We start from the raw sequence: 20,352 nt of genomic DNA on the forward strand, positions 1-20,352 counted from the left end.
TACCCAGGCCCTGTTCAAGATGGAGTTGCTCTGGTTCAAATGCCTCTGACAGGCAGGGATAGGAAAACCACGGTAAAAATGTCCATCTGGAAAAGTAAACAATGGAAACACTCAGCAGTCACTGTGCATAGCAACAGGCAGATCCTCCTGGCAGCAATGGTGAGGACCTCGCTCTGACAGAGGAAGTTCCTCAGTTGGCAAATATGATCAACTCAGTTCTGGGAGATCCTCCTTTTCCCATCATCCTGTGTGGCCACATCTGCAGCAAAGTGAGTATTAAAAGCACTGGCCTCTTATCCTAAGTGAGCTTGTAGCAGGACAAGCCGCAGACAAAACATTCAGACACTTGAGTTAAAGAAGGAAGGGCTTTATTCAGCTGGGAGCTTCGGCAAGACTCATGTCCCCAAAAACCGAGCTCTCCACGTGAGCAATTCCTGTCCTTTTTAAGGGCTCACAACTCTAAGGGGGTCTGTGTGAGAGGGTTGTGATCGATTGAGCAAGCAGGGGGTACATGACTGGGGGCTGCATGCACTGGTAATCAGAATGGAACAGAACAGAACAGGGAGTTTCACAGTGCTTTTCCATACAATGGAATCTATAGATAACATAACCAGTTAGGTCAGGGGTCGATCTTTAACCAGACCCAGGGCACAGTGCTGGGCTGTCTGCCTGTGGATTTCATTTCTGCCTTTTAGTTTTTACTTCTTCTTTCTTTGGAAGCAGAAATTAGGCATAAGACAATATGAGGGGTGGTCTTCTCCCTTAAGCTGACACAGGAACAGAAAACCAAATACTGCACGTTCTCACTTATAAGCAAGAACCAAACATTGAGTACACATGAACACAAAGAAAGGAATGACAGACACAGGGACCTATTTGAGGGTGGAGGGTGGGAGGAGAGTAAGGATCAAAAAAGCTACCCATCGGGTACTATGGTGATTATCTGAGTGACTAAATAATCTGTACACCAAACCCCCGAGACACGCAATTTGCCCATGTAACAAACCTGCACATGTATCCCCAACCTAAAATAAAAGTTGGAAAGAAAAAAAAAAGATACCTATATAAGATAAATATGTACAATCTACAATGTACTTTTTTTTTTTTTTTTTTGAAGCAGACTCTTACTTTGTTGCCCAGGCTGGAGTGCAGTGGTGCGATCTCAGCTCACTATAACCTCCACCTCCAGGATTCAAGTGATTCTCCTGCCTCAGTCTCCCGAGTAGCTGGGATTACAGGCATGCACCAACATGCCTGGCTAATTTTTGTATTTTTAGTGGAGACAGGGCTTCACCATGTTGGTCAGGCTGGTCTCGAACTCCTGACCTCAAGTGATCCACCCGACTTGGCCTCCCAGGGTGGGATTACAGGCGGAAGCCACTGCATCCAGCCCTACAATGTAATTTAATAGCAACTCCTGTTACAGCTTCTACATTACATACTACATATTACATATATTTTTTAAAAAGATCTGACCTCTTTGGGGGTTGCTTTGGAGGGGTCAAATGATCATAATCATTCATTGTTATTCCTGGTTTTCTTGGCAATAAGATTCCCTCAAATACTTAAAAGGCTTCTGGTCTTTGTGCTTCCAGACAGTTCCAGGTGCCAAGAACCACATCCAAAGATGTCTTCTCCCTAGAGGTCTGGAGCCTGCTTTATTACTTTGTTTCCTGCTCTGGCCCAGCCGGCCCATTTTAACTCCCAGCTACCTTGGGGCTATTCTAAAACAATAGATTGGAGTGGGAAGATAACCCCCTTCATCTAGCCTGGCTCGGGGGCTGGAGCTTTCACTGGGCTTCTTGGGTGGCCTTGGAGAAAGGCTAAGTAACAACAGAACTCCCACTCTGTGGGTTATAAAGGCCTCTGTAAGGCCCCAGGTTTCTAATTTCTCTCTATGACTTTCTATCTCTCCTGACTTTCTTGGAATAATTTGCTAAAAGCCACAAAGAGCAGCCAAATGCATATTAATATTCTAGCTCTTTCCAACCACTTTTCTTAGTGCTATGGGCTTGGTTGACTCATGATTGGTTTTCCACAATGTCATGAAAATGTTTTTTCCAGATGCTTTTCCCAGGGATAACAAGGGTCTTCAACTTTCCAACCTGCAATATGTGTACCCTTCCTGCATGCAGGAAAATCACTAAGTCAATGCCTTACGTTTTAGGTTTTTTGTTAAGACAGCACCACACTACCAGGATTGTACTAATTTCTGCTTATTTGTGAATAATTTAGCAGGAAAGCCTGCTAAAGACATCCAACAAGGATTCAGTGGCTCAAAGAAGAAAGAAGTGTGCACCCTCAGCTGTGATAGTCCATGGTGATCATTCCCAACTCACAGGCTGTTCGGCTCCACAAGGTCATTCAGGGACCTGGGATCCTTGCATCTCGTTTCTCTGGCATCCCCTAGGCCACTAGGCTTGTGGGCTTGATACCCCGCTGGGTTGTAGGCACATCCCTCTGCCCCCTTGTGGGAAGGAGAAAGAGAGTACGGGTGGGGAGGGGCTGGTACACCCACTATCTTAAGACTACACGAGAGAATCTGGGATGTATACACTGGCTGTGTGCCCTGGAGGAAGGTAAAAATCAATGTTGGTGAAAAATTAGCACTCTCTACCAAGGGGCTGGGAGCTGAATGGCCAGATGGCCTTTATGAGTCAATATGGCCTTTAGCATTGACCGAAAGGATGAGAGTCTATGTGGGAGCCCTTCACCCACTTGCCCTTGTGAACCCAAAATATCTGAGACAAGTCTCAATCAATTTAGAAAGTTTCCTTTGCCAAGGTGAAGGACATGCCCGTGACACAGCCTCAGGAGGTTCTGACAACATGTGGCCAAGATGGTCAGGGCAAGGTTGGTTTTATACATTTTAGGGAGACATGAGACATCAATCAATATATGCAAGATGTACATTGTTTCCATCCAGAAAGGCGAAACAACTTGAAGGTGGGGGCTTCCGGGTCATAGGTAGATAAGAGACAAAGGTTGCATTCTTTTGAGTCCTTGATCAGCCTTTCACTGAATACACAATGTAGTCTGGCTCAGTAAATCTGCATTTTTACATAAACAATAAGGCAGAGGAAACAATTAGATATGCATTTGTCTCAGGTGAGCAGAGGAATGACTTTCAATGTAAACTATCAGCTCACATTGCCAGGGTGAAATTCAACAGAATTGTTTTAGGGTAAAGATCTTGAGGCCCTTCCTTGAGGGCAAATTGTGAAGGAGGTAAGTATGTTTTTATTGTTGTTGTTGTTGTTGTTTGAGATGGAGTCTTGCTTTGTCACCCAGGCTGGAGTGCAGTCAAACAGAAGGAGCTGGGAAGACTGGGAGGGCCTGCAGGCCACTATGCAAGTCTGGCCCTGAGTGATGAAGAGAGGCAGAGAGAGCGGTTGTCCATCAACCATGCTGCAGGCTCCAACGGCTCCAGCAGAGCCATTAGGGAATATCTGAACCAATGACCACAACAAAGATATATCTCCCAAGCACAGCTCTGCCTCAGTATTCCAGCTCTGCATATGTTGGTAGGGAGTAACCCCTAGGGGGGTTCAGCCTCAGTCAAAGAAGGCAGTAGATTCAAATCCAGAGCACCTGCTGGTCATTACACTCCCTGTAGCAGGAGAGCTGCCAAGCTCAGTCTCATGGCTGTGCTACAGGGGGTTACAGTGGGAAGTAACTCATACCTGTAATCTCATCACTTTGGGAGGCTGAGGTGGGAGGGTTGCCTGAGCCCAGGAGTTCAAGACCAGCCTAGGCCATATAGGGAGACCCATCTCTACAAAAAATTTAAAACATAGTCGAGTGTGGTGGTGCATGCCTATAGTCCTAGCTACTCAGGAGACTGAGGTGGGAGGACCACTTGAGCCTGGGAAGCAGAGGTTGCAGTGAGTCAAGATTGTTCCACTGTGCTCCAGCCTGGGTGACAGAGGGAGAGCCTGTCTCAAAAAAGAGAAAAGGAAAGGAAAGAAAGGAAAGGAAAGGAAAGGAAAGGAAAGGAAAGGAAAGGAAAGGAAAGGAAAGGAAAGAAAGAGAAAGAGAGAAAGAAAGAGAGAGAGAGAAAGAGAAAGAGAGAAAGAAAGAAAGAAAGAAAGAAAGAAAGAAAGAAAGAAAGAAAGAAAGAAAGAAAGAAAGAAAGAAAGAAAGAAAGAAAGAAAGAAAGAAAGAAAAAAGAAAGAAAGGAAGGAAGGAAGGAAGGAAGGAAGGAAGGAAGGAAGGAAAGAAAGAAAGAAAGAAAAAGAAAGAAAGAAAAAAAAAGAAAGAAAGAAAGAAAGAGAGAGAGAGAGAGGAGAGGGAGGGAGGGAGGGAGGGAGGGAGAAAGAAAGAAAGAAAGAAAGAAAAAGAAAGAAAGAAAGAAAGAAAAGAAAGAAAGAAAGAAAAGAAAGAAAGAAAGAAAGAAAGAAAGAAAGAAAGAAAGAAAGAAAGAAAGAGAGAGAAAGGGTTGCAACCTAGCTTACCTCTGACTATCTGTGTAGCATTGGTCAAGAAAATTAACCTGTCCGAGCCTCAGTTTTCTCACCTCTAAAATGCCTGCGAGACTTTATCAGGATGAATAGTAGAGTGTCGATCGAGGTGCTCACTGAATGGTGGTCTTTATCCCCTCTGCTATTTTTCTAGAGGCCAAAGGGCCTAAGGCCTACCCCAAATGTGCTTCAGGTGGGGGAGCTCAAGTCCATAGCTGACCTCAATTCCCTGGGATCATGGGCAGCCCTTGCCTTTCGAGCCCTGCCACACAGTGGACTGCAAAAGCCAAGCTGGCTTTTAAATCAGCAAAAGGAACTCTCTGCTAAACATCTCCCCCAGGGCCAGAGAGAAATGTTTAGCTGGCTGTTAGCCAGAGCTGGGACGGCCACTTGTTACCTCTGCCTGGTCTGGGCTCTAACCTGTTTGAAAACTCATCACCCAGGCTAGGACTGCAGGCTGAAGCCCAGGCAGGGAGGGGAAGGACGCAGGCGTCTCCTTGGACAGGCCTACAAATCCAGCCAGCTGGGCAGTCATCCACCCACCTAGACTCAGGCCTGCTCCACAGCTCCTTCAGATGCCCGGGCTCCTGTCTTCTGTCTCCTCTGAGCCCCATTATCCGGGAACACTTCTTCCTATTCCCCTTCCCTACTTCCTACCCCCAGGGGTCTCTCTCTCTCTCTCTCTCTCCCCCTCCCTCCCTCCCTGTCTCAGTGTCTCTCCAACTCCCAGCGGGGGGGCCTTTATCCTTCTGTCTCTCAACATCCAACATCCTCTGGCTCCTAATCCTATTCCCCTGCATCTCTTTCTCTTTCCATTGCCTTCTCTGTGTCACTGAGTTTTCCTGACTCCCTGAGGGGAGGGACCTCCTTCCTCTCCACCTCTCTGACTCTTGCTCTCTCTTGCTCCTTCATTGTATGTCTCGCCCCCCCTTCCCTCCTCTTCTAATATTTGGCCCAGCCCAGTCGGCCCCAGCCCGCCTCTCCTTGGAGCTGTGTGCCACCTTGGAATGCCTGTGAGCACAGGGAAGAGCTGAGCCCCCGTGGTTCCACAGGGGTCTGGTAGGAGCTCTGATATGGTTTGGATGTTTGTCCCCTCCACATCTCGTGTTGAAATGTGACCCCCAGTGTGGGAGGCGGGGCCTGGTCGGAAGCATTTGGGTTGTAAGGGCGGATCCCTCATGAATGGCTTGGTGCCCTCCCCATGGCGATGTGTGAGTTCTCGTTCTGTTGGTTCACGGGAGAGCTGGTTGCCTAAAAGACTGTGGCCTCCCTCTTGCTCCCTCTCTTGCCACGTGACATGCCTATTCCCCCTCCACCTTCTACCATGAGTGGAAGCTTCTGGAGGCCTCACCAGAAGAACATGCGGGTGCCATGCTTGTACAGCCTGCAGAATTGTGAGCCAAATAAATCTCTTTCCTTTACAAATTACCTAGCCTCAGGTATTCCCTTATAGCAACTCAGAACGGACTAACACAAGCTCCCTACCCTCCAGTCTGCCCTCCGTCCTCTGTGCAGGGCAGAGATGTTCAGAACCAGAGAGCAACCCCCGTGTAGCCCAGGGGCCATGGCTTTCCAGGCCCAGCCTGATCCCTCTAATACTGCAGCATCCCAGACTCCCTCCCTCTGCCTCTCTGGGACGCGGCTTCTATCAGACTTCTTTCCACATCAGCCCTTAGAACTGCCTGTTTCTGGGAAAACTAAGAAACGAGGACAAATAAGACATCACATTTATACTAAATAGTGGGACATTCACTTAACCAAATAAGGAGTATCTATTCAATAGAATTTATGAAAAGCTGTGATGTGGATCGATGCATACTGATATTAAATGCAAATCCAATTAATTAAAAAAGCAGGCTGAAAAATAGCCTGTAGAATATAAACTCATTTTGTAAAAGAAAATAAACATGGGCCGGGCGCGGTGGCTCAAGCCTGTAATTCCAGCACTTTGGGAGGCCGAGGCGGGTGGATCACGAGGTCAGGAGATCGAGACTACCCTGGCTAACATGGTGAAACCCCGTCTCTACTAAAAATACAAAAAACTAGCCGGGTGTGGTGGCGGGCGCCTGTAGTCTCAGCTACTTGGGAGGCTGAGGCGGGAGAATGGCGTGAACCCGGGAGGCGGAGCTTGCAGTGAGCCGAGATCACGCCACTGCACTCCAGCCTGGGAGACACAGCGAGACTCCGTCTCAAAAAAAAAAAAAAGAAAAGAAACATGCATATATAGGCATCACCTCCAAAATGTTAACTTATTTATCTCTGGGTGGTGGGAGTATGACTGACTTGTTTTGTATTATAATAAACAAATATTTCTAGGTCGATAAAAAATTACAAGAATAACTTAAAAAACAAACCAGGGCCAGACATGGTGGCTCACGCCTGTAATCTCAGCACTTTGGGAGGCCGTGGAGATAGGGTCACTTGAGGTCAGGAGTTCGAGATTAGCCTGGCCAACACGGTGAAACCTGTCTCTACCAAAAACACAAAAATAGCGGGGTGTGGTGGCACATGCCTGTGATCTCAGCTCCTCAGGAGGCTGAGGCAGGAGAATCGCTTGAATCTGGGAGGCGGAGGTTGCAGTGAGCCAGGATCATGTCTCTGCACTCCAGCCTGGGTGACAGAGACTCCATCTCAAAGCAGACAACGACAGAAAACAACAACAACAACAACAAAAACGGAAGTAGGCAAGATAGGAATGCATCTTCCTCACCACCTCTTTATTCATTTCAACAGAAACATTTCAGAAGCACCTACTCAACGCTGGGCCTGCCCACAGCTGAGCAGGGAATATGGTCCCCACAATAACCTCTGTTGTTGGCTGGGGTAACCCAAGGAGACCCTTCAGGTAGGGGCTGAAGGCAGCAGGAGGTTCTTTTTGTTTGTTGTTTCTGTTTTTTGAGGCAGGGTCTCAGTCCATTGCCCACACTGGAGTGCAGTGGCACAATCACTGCTCACTGCAGCCTCCACCTCCCTGGGCTCAGGTGATCCTCTCCCCTCAGCCTCCTGAATAGCTGGGACCACAGGTGTGCACCACCACGCCCAGCTAATTTTTTGTATTTTTTTTTTTTTTTTGGTAGAGATAGGATTTCACCACGTTGCCCAGGCTGGTTTCGAACTCCTGGACTCAAGCGATTTGGGAGGCCTGGGACACCTAGGCCTCCCAAAGTACTGGGATTACAGGCGTGAACCACTGCTGGGCTGAGAAGGAGGTTCTCCCGCGGGAGAAGGCTACGCAGAGGGGAGGATCTCAGGCCTGAAGGGTCTAGAAGCCCACTGGGAGGTCTTCCAGACACCTGGGGCATCTAGCTCCTGAAGAGTAGACACAGGAGCTGCTGCCCAAGAGGTAAGACAGAGAGAGGGGCAGAGGATGTGGGGTCCACCCCTCTGTCCTCAGGGAGTTTCTTTGGAGAGAGAAGAGAGTGAGGCTGGGCTCAGAGGAAGTTCCTCCCACCACCCCGCGGAGCTCAGACTAGTCCAGTGGTGGCAGCTGCCCTGGCAGGAATCAAGCATCGACCCACAGTGGCCTCACGTCTCTGAAGCCTTTGCAGGTAGAAGTCTCCTGCCATGATACCCCACCACAATGGAACCCGTCGTTGGGGACTGCCACAGCGTGTTCTCAGAGGCTGGGACACGGGCCAAATACCACAGCCACCAAGGCCATGGCCTGTGCTCTCTCTAAGCCCAGGGAAGAACACCCTCTCGGGCCCTGTGGTTCTATTTTTGTTTCTTTGTTTCATTTCCTCTGCTGTCCTCTTCTCCAGAGCCCAGCGCTGCAGCTGAGAGAATGGGTATCTCCTAGAGATTCCTGCCCCCCACGCACCAGCCCCACCACCAGAGGGCGCCCGAGCACAGAGACTCCGCAACCGGAGCGAGAGCCCTAAACCTGTCAGGGTGGGTAAGCCCTAGAGTAACCCTGGAGGGAGGGCCCTGGAGGGGGCCCCAGGGTGGGGACCTGCCCGGCTCAACCAAATATGGTTTGTTACCTTGGTGGCCATCCGCAGCCAGGTGGCTCTGCCACAGTGCTAACCCAGAGGATTTAGGAGGTAGACAGGGATTTGGGAAGTGGCTGAAGAGCACTGGAAAGACAAACTCCTGCGGTGCAAGGAGTCCTGGACTGGGAGTCCGGAGGAATGGGGGCGCTCCTTTCCCTGTGACCCTAGGTTTGTTTTCTCATCTGTAAACAAAGGCGGGGGGCGGGGGAGAAGGGAAAGACTCCATGGTACCCAGGTGCCCTTCAGGCTCTAACCAAAGACATGCCCCACCCTCCTGGAGGAACCCTGCGGGTCGCAGAGGAGGGCTGGAGACGTAGCGGCAGCGGTTTCCCCCGCAGCGCAGGAGCGCCCGGCACTGCGCTGAGTCAACTGCGGTCAGGGGGTCACCTGCCCGCGACAGCGAGCGCGCACCCACACTCTCGACCAACCCAGGCTGGCCCCCAGCCCACTCTCGGGTCCCAAAGCCCAAACATCTCACATTGCTGGCTCCGGCATCTCCCCACCCGCCGCCAGGAATGGGGGCAGAGGGATATGTGTCTTCTGCGGCGGGTGTGGGGTGAGGACCCTGACCCCAGCTCGGGGAAGTCAACCGCGGGGAGGAGACAGCTCTCCATCCTCAGCTCCGCCTCCGCCCCGCCTGCGGCTTCACTCCAGCCCGGATGCCGGCGATGGGGAATAGACCAGGGAGGCAGGAGCGCTCTGGACCGGGGGTGGATACACTTGGGGAGGCAGGCAACCGACCCGCGCACCGGTGGCGCAACCTCGTTCCGGTGACCGAAGCTTGTGGAGGTAGCACCACTCCCGGCTCCCTGGTCCGGCATCCCCCTGCCACCTCCTCCCCCACCTCCCCAAGTCTTGGCAGCCTGGGCCCCGAAGGTTCAAAAAGTCAAGAGCCTGAAAAAAATGCACTGTGCAAATATATTGACTTTATTTGTCTCCTTTCAGGAGCCTCACAGACATATATCCAGGTAAAAAGATCGTTAAATAAACGCCTTCAGTCATCTCAATGCAAAAATAAATATCAATCCTCCAGACGCAGCAGCAGCAGCAGCTGCGCTGCGCCCCAAGTCCCAACGGCCACGCCTAACAATTATAAAAGTGTTCAGCGAGAGTGTTGGCGTGAGTGTGAACGGGTGTGCGCTGGGGGTCACGGTGGAGCGGTGTGCAAAATCGGAGTTGCAAACCATCGGACAAGGGCATGGAGCGGCAACCCGGGCGGCCCTGGCGACTAGTGGCCAACTCAGCGCCGGCGCGCCTCCCCGCACACACTCACAGCAGAGTTCGCACTGGGAAGAGTTAAAAAATAAACATTTACAAGGACAAGGAAAGCGGTCCCGCTCCCGGCGTCCCCGGGCCAGGGCGAGCGCGGCGAGGGGCGCACCGATCGTTTCGCAGCGGGGCGGGAGTCCGAGCGCGCAAGGGGCGGCGGTCCCGGGTCCTTGCGGGTCCCCCGGGGGCAGGGCGCGGGCTCTCTCGGGGTTCGCACGCCGGTCCCCGCGCGGATCGCGTACGCGCGCGTTCCCCCCTCGGGCGGCGCCCCTCACAGGGCCGAGTCGGAGTCGCTGGAGTCCAGGCTGTTCCTCAGTTTGCAGCTGCTGAGCTGCTCCCGCTGCAGCGACAGGCTCTGCGTGCTGCGGCGCAGGCACTCCAGGCTCTGCAGGAACGACTTCTTGGCCTTCTCCTCCTCCATGGGGGACACCCCCTCCTCCTCCACCTCCTGGATCTCGTCGAAGGTCACCGGCTGCGTCTTGAAGCGAGACTGGCGCGGCCGCCGCAGCCTGCCCCGGCCCTTGGACAGCTTGGCGGGCCGCACGGGCTGCGGGAACTCGTCGGCCAGGCACACGAAGTGCGGCATCACCGCCTGGTAACTGGAGCAGATGCCCATCAGCTCGCCGGGCTTGGCGGCCATGGCGCCTCCGGCGTCTGCGGGGCCAGGCGGCGGGGCGCCGGGGCTCTCCGGAGGCGGCCGCTGCGCCGGGGCCCCCCGGGAGGCAGCAGCCGGGGGCTCGCCGGGCGGGGGATCCAAATCTGCTGCGGGGTGGCGGCGGCCCTCGCGGGCCCGGGCCGGCGCTCCTCGGGAGGGCGGGCGGGCGGACCCGTCGGGGGGCGCGGGGCTCGGGGGGCGCTGTTCCGCCGCGCTCCGAGGCGCTCGCCGCCGCTGCTGTCGCTGTCTGCCCCGCGGCGGCCCGGCTCCCGCTTATATAGCCCGCGGCTACCCACACGGCTGTGAGCTCGGATGACAGCGAATGCCATTTAAAGCGTGCGCGCCCCGCGCCCTTCCGCCTGACGTCGCCCCGCCACTCTGGGAAAGTAACTGCCCCTTCCCCGGCGCCGCCCGCCCCCAGCCAACCGGCTCCGGAAGGCAGGCCCAGCCCGCGGGGGTTCCGGGAGAATCCGCGGCCCCAGAGCACGCGGCGGGCCCAAGCTGAGCCTGGGCAGGGACCCTCAATCGCCGAGACAGGGCGGGCGCTGTCCCTTCTGGGATCCCCAAGTCTGCACCAACTGGGTTGGCCGCGGGGGCGCAGGTCACCCTCCCCCGCCCCCGATACCAGATGCACACACTCGAGGCGCTGGTTATTCCGCCGCCGGTTCTGCGCGGGGCGCGAGGCAGCTCCCAGCTCTCTGCAGCCTGGCGAGCCTGAGCGCCCGGCTCCCCAGAGCTGAGCTCGGAGGTAGGGGCGGGCTCCCCCTTTGGATCCTTGCCAGCCCCCTCCGCAGGCGCGCGCGCGCGCGCGCGCGCCCCCCCCCCCCCCCCCCCCCCCACACGAATGCAAACACACCTCGATTATTCCATTCGGGTTCTTCCCTTCCCTAGATGTCTTCTTTATGTTTGTCTCCTCACTCCCAAACCCAAGTCCCTCGGGCACCCCTATTCATGCTCTGAAGAGTGACAACTGGATATGGCACTAACAACAACAACAACAACAATAATAATAGCCACCACCATCTGGAGAGCTTTACTCCAAGCCAACCATGCGCTGTTTTATATATATTATCCTGTTTAATCTTCACCGCAGCAGCCCTATGAGGTAATTGGTATTCTCTCATTTTTACATATGGGAAAACACAGGCACAGAGGGGATAAGTAAATGGTCCACTAGTATCTGATGGAAACAGATGGGCTGGACTCCAGAGTCCAAGCTCTGACAGTCCCCTGCTGAGGGTGAGTACCCTGTGCTAAATCTCACCAGTGCCCCCACGGTCTCTAAGAGCAGGTCCACAGGGCAGCCCCTGCCCTATGTCCTGGGACCCCCAAGAGGAAACTGTGAGCCTGGCCATGGCCACGTGGGCTTGAGATGCGGGGCACTGACAGGCACCCAGCAGGGCTCAAAGGGCCACCCGAAAAGAAGGGGGTCAGTGGGATTTGGCCTCTGTCTTTTCCGTACCCACTCAACAAAGATGTACTGAGAAGTTACTTTCCTGCTCAGGAAAGGCATGGAAGCAAACAAGAAAGGTACAGTCCCTGCCCTCATGCAAGTTACATTCTAGTGGGAATGGGGTGTTGTGGGGAGAGACAGATGATACACACATGAACAAGAACGTGTTTTGTGGTGAAATAAAGTAGGGCGATGAGCTAGGGATGCAGGTGGTGAGATGCTTAGAGCACCGGGCCAGGAAAGGCTACTCAGAGCCAGATATTTAAGCTGCCACCCGAAGGGCAATAATAACATGCTAAGTGCTTAGTATGGCCACGCTCTGCTCACTTTTTATACATGAATGCAGTGTGTTCACTATTTTATTTAATCCTCCCAACCACCCTGGGTAACAAATACCATACATTTCTTATTGCCATTTACAGGTAGAAAAATCAAGGCACAGAGAAGCTAAGAAAACTTGCCCCAAGGTCCCACAGCAGGAAGTAGCAAGAGCTGAGATTCAAATCCCAGCAGCGTGGCTCCTGAGCCCTCACTCTTACCCGCTACACTGCAGCGGTTTGCCCTGCGATGGACAAAGATGGAACCAGCCATGTGAAAAGGTGGGAAGACAGTATCTGAGCAGAGGGAGTCTTAGTGCAAAGATGCTAAGGCAAGAATTCACTTGGTATATTGGAGGAACAAACAGCAAGGAGGCTTGTTGGCTAAAGCAGAGTGAGAGAGTGGATGGGAAGGGGGGACAGTCACTTGAGGCCTTAGCGGCAGGTTACAAAGATAGAATTTCGGCCGTGCACGGTGGCTTTTGCCTGTAATCCCAGCACTTTGGGAGGCTGAGGCAGGCAGATCACGAGGTCAGGAGATTGAGACCATCCTGGCTAACACAGTGAAACCCTGTCTCTATTAAAAATTAAAAAAATAAATAAATAAATAGCTAGGCGTGGTGGCTGATGCCTGTAATCTCCGCTACCCAGGCTGAAGCATGAGAATTGCTTGAACCTGGGAGGCAGAGGTTGCAGTGAACCAAGATTTCAACACTGCCTTCCAGCCTGGGTGACAGAGTGAAACCCTGTCTCCAAAAATAAACAATGAAAAATAAGTTAACTTCTATGTATTTGCTTGAGCAAGTGTGTGATGGTGGTACCATTGATACACAGGTGAATGTGTTGGGGAAGAGAAGGGTTGGCGGGGGGGCACGGAGGAATCTGCTGGCTGTTTATCAAAACCCACCATGCACCTGAATGATGCCTGAAATGCTCACATCAGAACTACCTTACATGAGAAAAAAAGCAATTTCTATAACCTTAAAACCACTGTACTTTGTAGCTCCTTATAGAAATTTGCACCAGGAGTGGGAAAGTGCCACGTATAAAACCCCTCAAATTTATGGCATTGGCTTAGCCAATAGGTGGTGAGCAAGATAGAAACAGATATTAGATGATGAGAAGCCAGTGAATCTTGTTATGCTAGGACAAAACATTTATTGCAAATGTCACCTGTGATCATGTGGAAGACAGCCTACATGCCTATTGAGCCTATCATTCTAGAAAAATGGTTGGAAAGAGCCGAAGCCATTTGTGTTGGCTGCTTGATGCTGCTTTTAGCAAAAATTACAAGAAAGAGATTGGCCAGTTTGCAAGAAGAGATAGACAGAAATACAGAGAATTCAGAAAACTGGTGACCTTGGCGTTGAAAAAGCCAACTGGTTTTGTCCAAAGAGCAGTAAGTCAGACTATCATGGCTCAGAGCCTCTCTCAAAGCCTGTCTCTTAGACCAAACTTTAAACCAAATAAAGAAATCACCCCGTGGCAAAGTATGATATTAAGGGTACTACCTTGTCATCTGAGTCTGTTCTTTAGGGTGTCCTTAGGATAACCTTCATTTTATTATTTATGTATTTATTTATTTATTTATTTTGAGATTTAGTCTTGCTCTGTTTTCCAGGCTGGAGTTCCAGGCTGGAGTGCAGTGGTGCAATCTCGGTTCACTGCAACCTCTGCCTCCCGGGTTCAAGCAATTCTTCCACCTCAACCTCCCGAGTAGCTGGGATTACAGGTGTACACCACCACGCCCAGCTAATTTTTGTATTTTTTCGAGATGGGGTTTCACCCTGTTGGCCAGGCTGGTCTCAAACTCCTGGCCTCAAGTGATCCACCTGCCTCAGCCTCCCAAAGTGCTGGGATTACAGGCGTGAGACACTGTACCCAGCCACTTTCATTTTAAATGAATGGGAAAAAGAAGGGTATGGAAGGTAGACTTCATAACTCTGTCAAGAAAGGAGCTTTGGATGTGGTCACGGCTCAAGGAACTGACTAAAGATAAAGCCTACTAAGTTTTTGAAGGAATTGTTATCACCAACAAAATTGCAAGGCTGGACTGCAAAAGCCCGTGATTGCTCAAGCCTGAGTCAGCTAAGGAGGGTAGACTCTCAACACCCTGTCAGTGGTTGTGGAGAATGACAAGCAAGCAATGTTGAAGGGCAAAGTCAAGGTCAGAGAGACACAGAATAAGGGGTCACCCCCAGAGGACCTCCTCTGCTGCCAGGGCAGGCAAGTCCTTGCTGTTCTCGAGGATAGGCTGTGACAGAGACAGCTAGCCGCCCAGCTAGGGCACAACCCAACTCTCCTTGCAGCTAGGAGGCTATGTGTCTAAACTCTCATCTGTGGAATGTGAGAAGTATGCTCAACTTCTGCCTCGCTCGATTAAGAAGAAATTCCTGCCCTAGACTTCTGTGTTTTTCCCCTCACACTGGCTGGAAGAGCAATAACCAGAGAGATTCTGGAACTGTCACGTTAAAAATAGCAGCACAGTCATTAGAGTGAGTCCCTAAATGACCACGTGGAGCTAAGCCATCCGCCAACCTGAAGCACTTCCCCTGTAACGATTACAGGAGTGAACAATCAATTGAATCTTTTTAAACTACTCTAACTTGGGGTCCCTATTATATGGACTTAGCATTGTTCTAAGAGACCCTTTGACGTTCAGGTGGAGATGTTGAGCAGGCCACTGAAGCTAGGGGAGAGGTGAGGGGTGGAGGTGGCCATTTTGGAGGGGGCTGGGTGGAGGCCCACATTCCAGAGGAGGGCCGGGACAGTCCGGCACTGGAAAGAGGATGAAGTCAGCCAAGGACTCAGAGAAGCAGTGTTCAACAGAGTAGGAGGAAAACAGGAAGATATGTCAGAATCCAAGAGAAGGATGTTTCTAGGAGCAGGGAGACCGCTCAAAGGGAGTCTAGAGATGCGTGCTAGTCTGGCTTCCCCAGAACTTACTGTATGAGCTTGGACAAGCCACTTGACTGTCTGCAGAGTTCTCAGCTCAGATGTTACTACTTCCTTGAAGAAGCCTGGCCTGGCCACCCTACTGAGGGCTGCCCCTCAGTCTCTCTGTCCCCCTTTCCTTCATGGCATGTTTGTCATTATCTAAAGAGTCTTCCTACTTGTCTGTTGACACTGTACTGTCCGCCTTCCCCACTAGGTGGTCAGTGTTGGCCACTGCCTTTCCAGCACCCAGCACAGAGCTGGCACGCAGAGGTCCCTGTGGCATGGACTGCTACCACGTGTGCCCTGCTCCTACGGCTCCCAACAGGCCAGCCAAGGTGCTACACTGTCTCCAACACACACAGCTCCTCTGGACCCCAAATTCTGAGGCCAGGGACTAGGGTACCCTAAGTCAACTTCCTCCACTCCCCTGGATGGGAGGTTCCCCATCCCGGCCCAGGGCAGTGAAAATAAGAAAAAGGGTGTGTGCTTCATAGCAGAGGTCCTAAATTAGCAATAAGATCATCCCCTCCTGGGTCTTGGGCCCTGCTCACTGGGGGCCTCTTAGAAGAAGGCAGGAGGGGAGGGTGGGGAGATTGAACCTCCCATGGAGGACCGAGCTCCCACACTGCCTAGATCCCCGGGTCCTGCCACCCACCCTTCCCAGCCATGACTCCTCCACCTCAGGATGTCCCTAGGGCCAGGACCACCCCTCCCCGCCGTGGCCTTTTTATGCCTTCTCTGCCCTTCCCTGCCCAAGGAGCCAGCCAAAGGCCACCGTCAGGTAAGGAGAACAGAGACCTAGATTCTAACCTAAGCACTGCCATGGACTCATTCATTCTGTGACCTTGGTGGCTCTTCCGCACCTGGAAAGCAGAAGCAATGCCCCTGGGTGCCAGTGTGTAGGAAAGCGCCTAGCACAGTACCCAGCATGTCGTAAGCATAAAATAAAAGTTCCTTTTGCTTTTATGATCTCATCCTAAAACCTACCCAGCCCCCAACTTGGTTGAGAAGATATCAGGGAAAGGTTCCAAGAAATTCCTGCTTCAGAGGGCATCTGGGGGTTTTGGTGGCTTATACCTTCCTGCCTGACTCACAGTTTAAAAGAGGAAGCCAGCCTGAGCAACGCTGTGCTCTCATCATGTCTCCAAGGGTGGAGCTCCACACAGCAGCAGGGAACCGGGTTGGGGTGGTGTTACTGCTGATGCCCAAAGGTGGCCTCAGGGGCCTTGGCAGATATCAACACCTCTTTCAACATTTTTCCCTCCTCCAAAGGCCTGAGAGCCAAGATGCAAAGGGTGGGCAGGCCTGGGAGGATTAGGGGGTCCTGCTTCCTCTTGCCCTCTGGGCCTTCCTGGGACTTGCTGAGTTTGCAGGAGCTCAGAGCTGTGGGAAGGGTCAGTGTGGGCTTTTCCAGGCTACATGGCCTCACCCAGCCACCCCGGGACAGGGGTCGGCCCTTAAAAGGGATGCAGGACAGTCCCTCTTCTCAGCAGGTCTGTAGCTCTGGGGCTACAGAGGGAGGACACAGAAATGTCATTTGTTGCTGGGCATGGTGGCGCATGTCTGTAGTCCCAGCTACTCAGGAGTCTGAGGCTAGAGGATCACTTGAGCCCGGGAGTTTCAGGCCAGCCTGAGCAACATAGTAACATAGTGAGACCACAGCTCTAAAAAAAATGAAAAATAAAAATAGAAGTCATCTGTTGAACACTCACTCTGTGTCTGGCCTTGTGCCAGCTGTGATTGCGCTTGCACATACCACCTCAATGAAGTCATCCTCACTATGTCCTTCCAGAGGGACCCTAGCATCGCCCCATTTTACAGCTGAGGACTCAGGTGGCAGGGGGACTGACCAGGGTTACACTAAGTGCTGAGCACTGAAGCCAGCGTTCAAGGCCAGGCCTGCCTGACTCTGAAATTGGTGCTCACTGCTTGCGCCACCCCATCCTGTAATCTCTCTGGTGCAATGAGAACAGCACTGGCCTGGAAGCCAGAAGCCTGGCTGCAGGTTGGTTGTTTGGGTCGATCTACACTTTGGTTGTGTTTGGCTCAGCCACCGCCTGTACGTGTGTGTGTGCACGCGCGTGTACACACTCTGTGGCCTTGAACCATTGCTTCCGATCTCTGAGCCACAGTTCGCCCATCTGGGAAGCAAGGAGGCCAGACTCTGATTCGCTGGGGGTCCCTCTTGCTCTAATGTCCTAGAATCCTCTGGAGGATGAGGGCACCCATTCGCAGGAGTAGATGCCTCCCCTTCAGCCAGAGCAGCCTGCACTGAGGCTGCAGGGGAAGGCTGGCTTCCAGGGAGGGGTGTCCTGGGGAAGCAGATGGGGTGGGGAGATGGAAGCAGGGAGGGGAGGGGCTTGTGCACCACCTCCCCCATCGTCCCTACCCACACTTTGGCTTTTGGGCAGAACTGGAATCTTAAAAAAAGCAACCAACAGTTCTTCAGCCATTAGCAGGGCTTTGTTTCCAAGGGAGCCTATGGTAACCTGGGCCTGAGTCACAGGGGAGCAGGGATGCAGCGTGTCCTGGGACGCACATCAAGGCTGGAAGAACCAGGCTGGGGCAGTTCTGTTCACAGGTCCTCCTCTGCTTTTCCCTGGGGGCTGGGCAGGAAGGTCAGGTCCCTTCCCACGGCTGCTCTGTTGCCCTAGCTCAGACCCAGCGCCAGCTAGAAGCATTGGGCAACTGGCCATCCCCGCCTCACCCAAAACTCTCCCCAGAGTGGGTCGCAGAGTTCCAAGCACTGAATGAGGTGATGATTATTCCAGATGGTTCTGTTTGGGTCGATCTACACTTTGGGTGTGTTTGGCCCAGCCACTGCTTGTACGTGTGTGTGTGCGCGTGTGTGTGTGTGGAATGCAAATGTCAATGTGGCATAAGGGGTGGGGACGGGATAGCCACACACACAATGTCTCTAGCAGGTGAGAGACTGAGTCTTTTCTGGGTGGTCCTGCCCCTGTGCCCAGCCCTCACCTCCCACTGGTGCCCACTCCACCCCCAGGGGGCCTCCACACAAAGTCTGTGACTTCAGCATTTAACCAACTGCTTCAGCCTTACTCAGAATTAGCACTTCGTCTGGTACGATTGGGAGCATAAAAGTGTTTTGATAATGTTGCTGGAGGGTTGCCATGACAATCCCAGGCAAGCTCCAAGAAGGGGTGTAGAGAGAGGAGAGGGAGAGAGAGAGAGAGAGAGGGAGGAAGAGAGTCCAAGACACACAGAGAGGGAGAGAGGGAGGGAGGGAGAGGGTCCAGGGAGACCCCCCGTGATAGCCCCCACATTGGTCCATCAGTTTCCAATGCCCTGCCCCGGTGGCCCCATTCATGCTGGGATGAGCTCACTGTGTCATCTGAGCCTCACTGTAACACTGCAATGGGATACCAGCTGCAGCAGCTGCCATGGCAGGGCTGGTCCCACCGGAGGAGGCACCCTGGCACCCCTGACTCCCAGGATGAGTCCCAGGGAACACTAGGCTGGAGTCAGGGGCTCGGAGATTCTTGGGGACTCTGAGGGAGTCAGAGCCCAGGGAGACCTCCCAAGAATCAAGCCCAGCCTGTGGATCTGGGGTGCTGATGTGAGTAACGAGAGCTCATTTCCCTGCCAAGGGTCTGCTTCCCAGCACAGCTTCACCCACCCAGGGGCTGTGGCTCAGCCCCTCCCACACGCTTTCCTGCAGGCCTGAGTGTTCCTCTTCTGGGACCACCGGTCTGAGAATCTTTACACGGCTGAGAATAAAATCCTTCACAATCTTTGGCCCTTAAGCTTTGCAAAGTAGTTTCACCCCCTGTGACTTCAGCAAAACAGGAATATCTTTGCTGTCTTTTGAGATGAAGACAGAGAAGACCAGAGAGGGGAGGGAACAAGACCAAAGTCATACAGCCAGTGGCAAGGCAGGGCCGAGTCAGGATGGGATACCCCATCCTGGCCTTTACCTTGAGCCTGGCTGCCTCCTGGGAGGGCAGGTTCTCTGGACTAGGTCCATCTGACATTACTCCCTCATATGTGGACAGGGACACAGAGGTCCAGGGACATCTGCCAGCTAGTAAGCATAGAGACTGGGCTTGCAGCCTTGCATTCTGAGAAGTTTCGCTGCTCCTACTGAACCATGAGCCAGTACCACGATTCCATAAAGCAAGCCTGAGCGACTTACCTTATGCTCCAAGGTTAAAGTACAAGTCCCTCCCTTGGAAGCAGAGTCTTCCGGCTACCGGAAAAACAGAGAAGAGGGCAGCTGGAGCCAGAAATGCAGAGGCAAGAGGGTTAGAGGTTTTCCCAGGTAGTACCAAGTCCCAGCTACACAGCACAACCCTCCAAAGGGCCTCCAGCCTCTGCTATTAAAGCTGTGTGACCCAGGGCAAGTTACTTTGGCTCTCAGAGCCCCAGGCTCTGCAGTTATCAGGAGCTGAGGTGACAAAGGGGGTGGCTATTGAGTCAGGAGCCCTGGAAGGAACCGCTTCCAAGTTCTGGGAAGCAGCTTCCCTGGCATGGCAGTCCCTGGTAATGGAGGTGCTTACATCCCGTCTGTTTCCCAGCTTGGTTCAAATCCACCTTTCAATGATTTACCACTGTGGGTGGCACCAAAAAAAAGTGCTGTGGGCGCTGAGGACACCTGCAAAGATGACTTTCACGAAGTCTTGCTAAGAGGTAACAGCGTGAGGGCATGCAAACAGCATCTCAGGACTGCCTGCTCCGATACTTTGGTTCTGGTGTTTGCTAGAAAGTTCTTCTTAGCTGGGTGCCATGACTCACACCTGTAATCCCAGCACTTTGCAAGGCCAAGGCAGGCAGATCGCTTGAGATCAGGAGTTCGAGACCTGCCTGGGCAACATGGCAAAACCCTGTCTCTACTAAAAATACAAAACATTGGCCAGGCATGTTTGTGCGCATCTGTGGTCCCAGCTGCTCAAGGGCCTTAGGTAGAAGGCTCGCTTGAACTCGGAGGCAGAGGTTGCCATGAGCCGAGACTGTGCCACTGCACTCCAGCCTGGGTGACAGAATGAGACCCTGTCTCAAAAAAAAAAAAAAAAAAAAAAAAGGGTCTTCTCATGACCCTGGGATTTGGAAGTCTTGTCCTCCTCCCTGGGTGGCAGTCCATGAGGATCTCACCAGACATTTTTGAAAACATACTGAGATAAAACAAGGCCACACAGGAGGACACACCACCATCCTTACGGGCCCACTTTTGGGGGCCCAGAGCCCGTTTTCCCTAAGCCCTGCCTGTGCTCCTCCTCAGACAGCCTCAGGCTGCCCTGTGAACACCAGAGTG

At 52.7% G+C, this 20,352-nt stretch overlaps 1 protein-coding gene across 1 annotated transcript; it reads right to left on the reverse strand.

The window, feature by feature from the left end:
* Nucleotides 1-9,356: 9,356 nt before the first annotated feature.
* C14H11orf96 (chromosome 14 C11orf96 homolog) lies at nucleotides 9,357-10,665 on the reverse strand. Its single transcript, XM_050756556.1, has one exon. The coding sequence runs from the start codon at nucleotides 10,359-10,361 to the stop codon at nucleotides 9,993-9,995; it is 369 nt and encodes a 122-aa protein (XP_050612513.1). The 5' UTR covers nucleotides 10,362-10,665; the 3' UTR covers nucleotides 9,357-9,992.
* Between the last annotated feature and the right edge of the window lie 9,687 nt (nucleotides 10,666-20,352).

Source organism: Macaca thibetana, chromosome 14 (assembly GCF_024542745.1).
Source record: "Macaca thibetana thibetana isolate TM-01 chromosome 14, ASM2454274v1, whole genome shotgun sequence".
Classification (NCBI taxonomy): Eukaryota; Metazoa; Chordata; class Mammalia; order Primates; family Cercopithecidae; genus Macaca; species Macaca thibetana.